This window comes from Nerophis lumbriciformis, linkage group LG11 (assembly GCF_033978685.3).
Source record: "Nerophis lumbriciformis linkage group LG11, RoL_Nlum_v2.1, whole genome shotgun sequence".
In the NCBI taxonomy this organism is placed as follows: domain Eukaryota; kingdom Metazoa; phylum Chordata; class Actinopteri; order Syngnathiformes; family Syngnathidae; genus Nerophis; species Nerophis lumbriciformis.
Genome location: NC_084558.2, coordinates 24425776 through 24434651, shown reverse-complemented (window position 1 = coordinate 24434651; position 8876 = coordinate 24425776). Strand labels below are relative to the sequence as shown.

Here is an 8876-nt window from a genome sequence, read left to right as displayed (position 1 = left end):
TAAATTGTCGCAGATTGATTTATTCAATACCATTTTTTTATTCAATACCATGTTTCCTTGTGGAATAACTGCTGCAGCTCTTACTTTATTATTTATAGTTTTGGATGCATCTGTATACACTATGACGTACATTATCTCAATCCATTGTTCTATCTGGCGATGACCTAAACTTATATTCTTTAATAATTGGGATATGGTACATCCATTGTGGTATTACAGGGATTGGAACTGTAGGGCTAACTTTAATATTGTCAATTTGAACTTTTTTACATATGTCTCCTATTATCCATCCGAAATTATTTTCCTGTGTTACCTAAGTTTTTGATCATCAGGTAACTCACCTTGTCTTTTCCTGGGGTCCTATTTTTAACCTGTTTCAATATTCAAACCATTTAATTTGTAGAAAATGTCATATCTGTGGTGTTTCTAAAGCCATTATCATTATCATCAGTCATTTCCCCAATATTTACATTTATTGTTTCTTCTCTCTTTTCTTATCCTTCATTTCTCAATTGATCATTAATGTGCACTTTAACAAATGTTTTATCTTTATTTGCTCCCACACACTGTGTCCCATCTTTCATCACATGATGTTTATGTTCTCTTCTGATCCCTGACACACTTGGCCCGATGGAGTAGTTCTGTTTATTGATTCAAAAAATGTTCTCCAATACTCTTTTGTCCTCTTTTTGATAACGTACCTTTCTTTAGCTTGGTGCCTTTTACACTGGATCATATCCTGAAAATAAAGTGTTCTTCTTAATATTTTAAATGCTTTATTCCGTTCTTTTATTGCGTCTGTTCACGCTTGTGTCCACCACGGCACTATCTTCCTTCTTTTTCCTATCCTACTCTTCGGTATACTCAATTATGCTCTTTGTAATATCCGTATTAAGTTGTTTAATATCTTGATTTATATCAATATCCTTTAATGTAATGTCTGTAACTTCTCTAAATTGTTGCCAGTCAGCATGATTGTACTTCCATCTTCTTATAGTTTTTTCTGTTGGCTTGAAGTTCATGCGAATGAAAATTGGGTAGTGATGACTTCCTATAGTGCTGTCTTTATTTACTTTCCACTCCCCCTTTCCTGCTAACCCTCGTGACACTTGTGTTAAATCTATTGCTGTTTCTTTACCCATAAGTAAATCTAAACGTGTTCCCGACCCATCATTCACACACACACCAATTCTTTCTCCTCCAAAAATGCTTCCAATATTTCCCTATTCCAGTTATCCTTTCAGCCCACACTGTGCTGTGTGCATTAAAGTCACCACACCAAAAGGTATGCCACTCCAGCGCTTGACTATTGTTTCTCAATGACTTTTTTGTCATTTCTTGCATGGATTATAGAAGTTTAGCACTTTACACCTTTCTTTAACATTCCATATTTCTACTCCTACTATTTCTAGTTCTTGTGTTATTTTTAATATTTTATGATGTCTTCTTTAATGAATATGGCACATCACCCTCCTTGCCCATCATCCCTATTTTTGTGTATCGTTATAAATACTTTAATCATAAAGTTCAACTTTGGCTTCAGCCATGTTTCTTGAATACAGATTACATGTGGTTTAGTTTTCATACTTTTAATAAATCCCTCCTGTCCGTTTGCTATTAAACTTCAGCCATTCCACTGAACAATTAACATGACCTTGGATTGTGGTCACATGACTCCCTTTCATCCACTCCCTGTAGTTCACCTTGCACCCGTTCCCAAGATAGTTCTTTCACATTTAATAACTTTGCTGCTGCCTTGACCATTATTTTGATCTGTTCAGTCTTATTTCTTGCCTGTTCTGTACAGTTTATTACATATGCCAGGAACACAACTTGTTTGTCCATAGAAATTCCTGCATTTTTGCCTCTTGTTTTTTATTACTTGAACTGTTCTCATTTCTTTCTTGTTGTCTTACTTTAACTGCCTGTGCAAATGTAATATTTATTTCAACTCTGATTTGCTGTACTTCTGTTGCCTGTTTCCTTATAATGCAGCCCCCATAAGCTGCTGTGTGATTCCCCCACAGTTACAACACGTGATCACTCTTTTAGCACTCGACTTTCCGTCATTGCCTCCCCTCTTTTCCTTCCTCGCTCCCCTCTAGTCTTATCCATGTCCATACCTTCCCCATACATCCCCTCACTATCCCCTTCCATCTCCATCCAGACACAAATCAGATTATGCGAACCGCCAAACAGATTCAAACAATTGATACTCTTACAGTCAGCCACCCATCCGTGGTCCACTTACGCCTAAGGAATTATCCACTGTATGAATCCTTTGTGTAGCGTTGACTGGGTTGTAAGGGTCTTTGGTTGAAGATGTCAAGATAAGCTGTCACGCGGAATAATCTTAGCTCTTTTAAATGGTCATTTTGTCAAGACTTGGACTTTGGCGTGGTTTGTTTTCCCATGGTGCAAAGGATTTGGACCAGACATGGCGTGAAGTTAAATACATGATTTAATAATAGATTATAAAAAGTATAAACAAAAGGCGCGCACAAGGCGGGGAACAAACTTGGCTAATAAAACAAAACTCGCACAAAGGCAGAACTATGGAAAAAAGGAACAAACAAAAGGCGCTCACAGCGGAGGTACAAAACAATGGCTTGAATAAACAAAAAAACTTACGTGGCAAGAAAAGAGCAGCATGAACTATGACCTTGACAGAGTAAGCAGCGTGTCAAGAGTGCAGAGCATGAATGTGATGTCGCCAGGCCGACCAACAGAAAATGAAAAGCTTAAATAACACAGACATGATTAACAACAGGTGCGTGAGTGCAAATGAATCAGGTGCGTGAAATGAGGACAAGTGAAAACTAATGGGTTGTCATGGGAACAAAACGGCAGTGAAAAAACAGGAACTGACAAAATCCAAAAAGCACATGGCCAAACAAAACATGATCACACAGACATGACACATTTTAATCTTGAACACAACCCAATACAAGTGAACGAAGTGCATACTTAGTCGAGAGGCATACATTTCACACTAAGGGTGGCCGTACAAACAACGCCAACACTGTCATAAACATGTGCCATGTAGTGAAACCACACTGAACAACAATGACAAACACATTTCGGGAGAATATTTGCACCACAACATACCAAAGAACTTAACATAAACACAACAGAACAAATTCCCAGAATTCTCCGCAGCACCAACTCTTCTGGGACGCTACACAGACCTCACCTAGCTGGGTTCGTTGTCCCCAACAGCCCATGTGTTCATCACGAAGTCCCACAAGTGCATAGGCAGCTCGCGCCGTCGGCCCCCCTCTGGTGGCGGCTGGCTGCTACCACTGTCTGCTGGTAGGTCGGAAGTGGGGGGTACCTCGGCGTGCCCGTTGCTCCCCGGCAGTGTGTTTGACTCTAAGTGCTCCTGGCTCTGGGCCAATGGCTGGTATGGGGCCAAGCGGTCTCGGTGCAGCACAACCAGCCGTTTCCGAGGTGCCAGTCGTATCCGATAGACCACGTCGGACAACCTCCGGAGGACCGCGCAGGGTCCCACCCAGTAGCCAGTGAGCTTTGGGGAGAGTCCTTTCTTCCGCACCGGGTTGTAGACCCAGACCTGCGCGCCTGGTTCAAAGTCCTGGCCTCGACAGCGGAGGTCATATACTCGCTTCTGTTGGATCCCAGCCTGCGTCAGGCAGGTGCGTGCAAACTCATGGGCCTCCCTCAGTCGCTCCACGAGGTTATAGTAGTAGTCCAGGCCCGGTGCTCCTCTCACTTCAGGTTCTGGGGCTGGGCCAAAAACCAAGTCAACAGGCGTGCGCAGTTTGTGGCCAAACATCAATAAACAGAACAAATTCCCGGAATTCCCCGCGGCACCAACTCTTCCGGGACGCTACAGTATGCTATTTAGCATACAAACTTTGTACATCCATCTATGTAAAAACTACATATGTGATATGTAAATACATTTGAAATCCATCAATCCATTTTCTACCGCTTGTCCCTTCCTGGGTCGCGGGGGGTGCTGGAGCCTATCTCAGCTGCATTCAGGAAGAAGGCGGGGGACACCCTGGACAAGTCGCCACCTCATCGCAGGGCCAACACAGATAGACAGACAACATTCACACTCACATTCATACAAATCTATCCATCCATCCATTTTCTACCGCTTGTCCCTTCCAGGATCACGGGGGGTGCTGGAGCCTATCTCAGCTTCATTCGGGCGGAAGGCGGGGTACACCCTGGACAAGTCGCCACCTCATCGCAGGGCCAACACAGATAGACAGACAACATTCACACTCACATTCATACAAATCTATCCATCCATCCATTTTCTACCGCTTATTCCCTTCGGGGTCGCGGGGGTGCTGGAGCCTATCTCAGCTACAATCGGGCGGAAGGCAGGGTACACCCTGGACAAGTCGCCACCTCATCGCAGGGCCAACACAGATAGACAGACAACATTCACACTCACATTTATACAAATGAACATCATAAATTGTAATTGTAAATTATATTTAAACCTAATTCTACATTCTGTAAATGGGTAAAAAAAAAGAACACAAATAAACACGACTGATGCCTGAATGATTCACATAGGTCAGTTGAATTCTAACACACGGTATAATACCCTACAATTAGTGCTAGTGATTGTTACCACTATGTTGTACTTTGACAATGACTGATAGCACATTTTAAAACGTAGGAGGGAAATGGAATGTGAAATAGAGTAGTTACCGATTTTGTGTAATTTTGTTTTATTTTGAAAATGACGCGTGCACTTCTGGTGTTATGTCCACGGAGCTTGACGTGAGCTCCTCATGTAAATGCAGTGAGATGGATTTGTGACGTCACCAGGAAGAAGGTTTGTCGGCGAAGAATTAACGTGACCCTTTTAAACACACAAGAGATGCGAGGTCCACTCGCCGACAAGGACGGCGTTTGTCAAAGAAAAGGCAGCATCCTTCCATGATGTTGGCCAGAAAAACGACCTCAGCACCCTTGCGGAGCAAAAGAAAAAACAAGACGCCCGATGCGAAGGTCATTGATCTTCTCGGGAATCTCGGTAAGTCTTTGTTGGTCCTTAATCCCAAGGTTGTAAAACACCAGCGCTGCTAATTGCTATTCAGCCAGGCTATTTCTGCTAATGATTCGACCATCTTAGAAAAAAAACATGCATGAAATCGTTTTTTAAATCTAATTACACAAGTAAATCCATTTACACAGTCAGTATCTAGTTACGTTTGATATAGCTATTTATAATAGATTTAAGGATAAACTCACATTTATTGCTGCTCACAACATTACCTTCAAATAAAAATGGACCAATTTCCTGCCATCTCATACCGTTATCAGTATGTATGTATGGTGTCCCTAAAGTCTGTGCATACCAAAATAGATGAATTAATCAGGTAATACAACAATACTGTCGTACATATATATATCCATCCATTTTCTGCCGCTTGTCCCTTTCGGGGTGGCGGGGATGCTGCATGGAGCCTATCTCAGCTATAAATAATAATTGTTAAATAATTATTTAAAAAAATCTATCCATTTTCTACCGCTTGTCAAATATTATTAAATGTTGAACATGATATATTAAAAAAATCAAGTGGATAAAACCCAGTGATGTCTAAATATTTGGGTTTGCATTTTGTTTTGGATTGGGCCATTATAGGCAAGGCAAGGCAACTTTATTTGTATAGCACTTTTCATACACAAGGCAGACTCAAAGTGCTTCACACACAGACAACAAAGTGAAATGAAAGAAAATAAAAGCAAAATTAAAAATGCAGACAATAAAAATAAAAACAGTGCGGACGTTAAAAGTTAAAAGATTAAAAGATTTAGCTGAAAGCTAAGGTGAACATAACACCTACTCAGTGGCCTAGTGGTTAGAGTGTCCATCCTGAGATCGGTAGGTTGGGAGTTCAAATCCCGGCCGAGTCATACCAAAGACTATAAAAATGGGACCCATTACCTCCCTGCTTGGCACTCAGCATCAAGGGTTGGAATTGGGGGTTAAATCACCAAAATGATTCCCCGGCGCAGCCACCGCTGCTGCCCACTGCTCCCCTCACCTCCCAGGGGGTGATCAAGGGTGATGGGTCAAATGCAGAGAATAATCTCGCCACACCTAGTGTGTGTGTGACAATCATTGGTACTTTAACTTTTTAACTTTAAAAGTTTTCAGTCTAGTTTTAAAAGTAGTCAGAGTTGGGGAAAGTCTGACATCTTCAGGAAGTTTATTCCAGCTATTTGTTGCATAGTGACTGAATGATGCTCACCCTTGATTTGAGTTTACTCTGGGAATCGCTAACAGATTGGTCTCAGAAGATCTTAGTGATCTAGAGGGCTTATATAGTGGGAGCATATCAGTGATATACTTCGGCCCTAGACCATGTAGTGATTTATATGTGAGCAGGAGGATTTTGAAATCAATTCTCTGATGTACAGGGAGCCAATGTAAGGATTTAAGAATTGGTGTAATGTGCTCACATTTTTTGGTCTTTGTTAGAACTCTAGCAGCAGCGTTCTGAACAAGCTGTAGCTGCCTGACAGTTTTTTTGGGAAGACCTGCAAGGAGACCATTACAATAGTCTAGCCTACTGGTAATAAAGGCATGTACAAGTTTTTCTAAGTCTTGAGCTGACATGAGCCCTCTAAGTCTTGTTACATTTTTGAGGTGATAGTAGGCCGATTTTGTTACTGATTTGATGTGACTGTCGAAATGTAAATCAGAATCTAAAATAACCCCAATATTTCTGGCTTTATTAGAAGTTTTCAAATATAAGTTGTATTTTTTTTAATGTATTTTTTTTTCATATAACAAGTTATATGTTCATGTGACCCTGAACAGAATAACCAATAGAGTTGATGGTAACACTTTATGATTAGTACACACTATTAAGCATTGATGAGGTGGCGACTTGTCCAGGGTGTATCCCGCCTTCCCCCCGAATGTAGCTGAGATAGACTCCAGCACCCCCCTCGACCCCGAAAGGGACAAGCGGTAGAAAATGGATGGATGGATGGATGGGTGGAGGTGGCGACTTGTTTAGGGTGTACCCCGCCATCCGCCCGAATGCAGCTGAGATAGGCTCCAGCACCCCCCGCGACCCCGAAAGGGACAAGCGGTAGAAAATAGATGGATAGTAAATGCTGAATTCATAATGCATATTTTTGACTGAATACTGATTAATATGCAGTTGATGGATGGAGACAGTTATCATTACAACCATTAGTCCATGTCTGAATACTGTATAAGTGCATGTACAGTATGTCTAGAGCAGTGGTTCTTAACCTGGGTTTGATCGAACCCTACGGGTTGGGTGAGTCGGTCTCAGGGGTTCGAAGGTCAAGACACACCCGACTCATCGTGTAACTAAAACTTCTCTCTATCGGCGTATTATGGATACCCCCAAACAATGTGCCCTCTAATTTTCCATCTGATTTGCAGGTGTGTAATTTGTTGTGAGTTCATGCACTGTATTGGTTTTGTTCTTTGAACAAGGTGATGTTCATGCACAGTTCATTTGGTGCACCAGTAAAAAACATACAGTATAACTTTGTCTTGAATATGAAAAAAAACATTTTATTTTTCCCTAAAGAATGGTTCGGTGAATGCGCATATGAAACTGGTGGGGTTCGGTACCTCCAACAAGGTTAAGAACCACTGGTCTAGAGATATTATTAAATGTCTTATTCACATGCACTTTCTAAATGATCTAACAAACCGTTGACAATACCTAAATATAATGTAGAAATGCTGAATCAATCATTTATTAAGTTAAAAAAAAATGTAACCATTAAGCCTTTTTATTGATGAGATTATTAATACATTAATGCAGTGTTTTTCAACCTTTTTTGAGCCAAGGCACATTTTGGAGGCACACCACCAACAGAAATCACTCAAAAATTAAACTCAGTTGACATTAAAAAAGTAATTGTCGCAATTGTTGGATATGACTTTAAAGCATAACCAAGCATGTATCAATATAGCTCTTGTCTCAAAGTAGGTGTACTGTCACCACCTGTCACATCACACCTTGACTTATTTGGACTTTTTGGCTGTTTTCCTGTGTGTAGTGTTTTACTTCTTGTCTTGCGCTACTATTTTGGTGTCTTTTTCTCTTTTTTTGGTATTTTCCTGTAGCAGTTTCATGTCTTCCTTTGAGCGATATTTCCCGCATCTACTTTGTTTTAGCAATCAAGAATATTTCAGTTGTTTTTATCCTTCTTTGTTGATTGTCACGTCATGTTGGGATGTACATTGTGAACGCCGTCTTTGCTCCACAGTAAGTCTTTGCTGTCGTCCAGCATTCTGTTTTTGTTTACTTTGTAGCCAGTTCAGTTTTAGTTTTGTTCTGCATAGCCTTCCCTAAGCTTCAATGCCTTTTCTTAGGGGCACTCACCTTTTGTGTATTTTTGGTTTAAGCATTTAACCTTAACCTTTTTACCTGCACACTGCCTCCCGCTATTTCCGACAACTACAAAGCAATTAGCTACCTGCTGCCACCTACTGATATGGAAGAGTATTACACAGTGACTCTGCTGAGATCTAGACAGCACAAACACTCAACAACAACACATCGTTTTCAGAATATAATTACTGGTTTTCAAAAAATATTTTTAATCCAAATAGGTGAAATTACATCATCTCCCACGGCACACCAGACTGTATCTCACGGCACACTAGTGTGCCGCGGCACAGTGGTTGAAAAACACTGCATTAATGAGTAAAACATGCATAACTGTTAATGGACTGCATACTAATGAGTATTAATGTCAGAAATGTGCTTTATAAATTATGAATTCAGTGTTTACTAAATGCTTGTTGAATGCTAATAAAGTGTTGATGAAAAGGATGAAGCATCATCGGTGGAATAGAAAACTACTAGATGAATTTTAATTGACTTTGT

At 40.7% G+C, this 8876-nt stretch overlaps 1 protein-coding gene across 2 annotated transcripts in view; it reads left to right on the top strand.

Annotated features, from left to right (window-relative positions):
- Positions 1-4772: 4772 nt before the first annotated feature.
- LOC133610609 (1-phosphatidylinositol 4,5-bisphosphate phosphodiesterase delta-3-A-like) overlaps positions 4773-8876 on the top strand; it is a 54637-nt gene continuing 50533 nt past the window's right edge. The window contains exon 1 of one of the 2 annotated variants that reach the window (XM_061967030.2): positions 4773-5020. In XM_061967030.2, coding sequence (XP_061823014.2) covers positions 4924-5020 — 97 coding nt within the window. In that variant the 5' untranslated portion in view covers positions 4773-4923. The remainder of the gene's footprint in view (positions 5021-8876) is intronic. The other variant, XM_061967031.2, reaches the window with a different exon arrangement.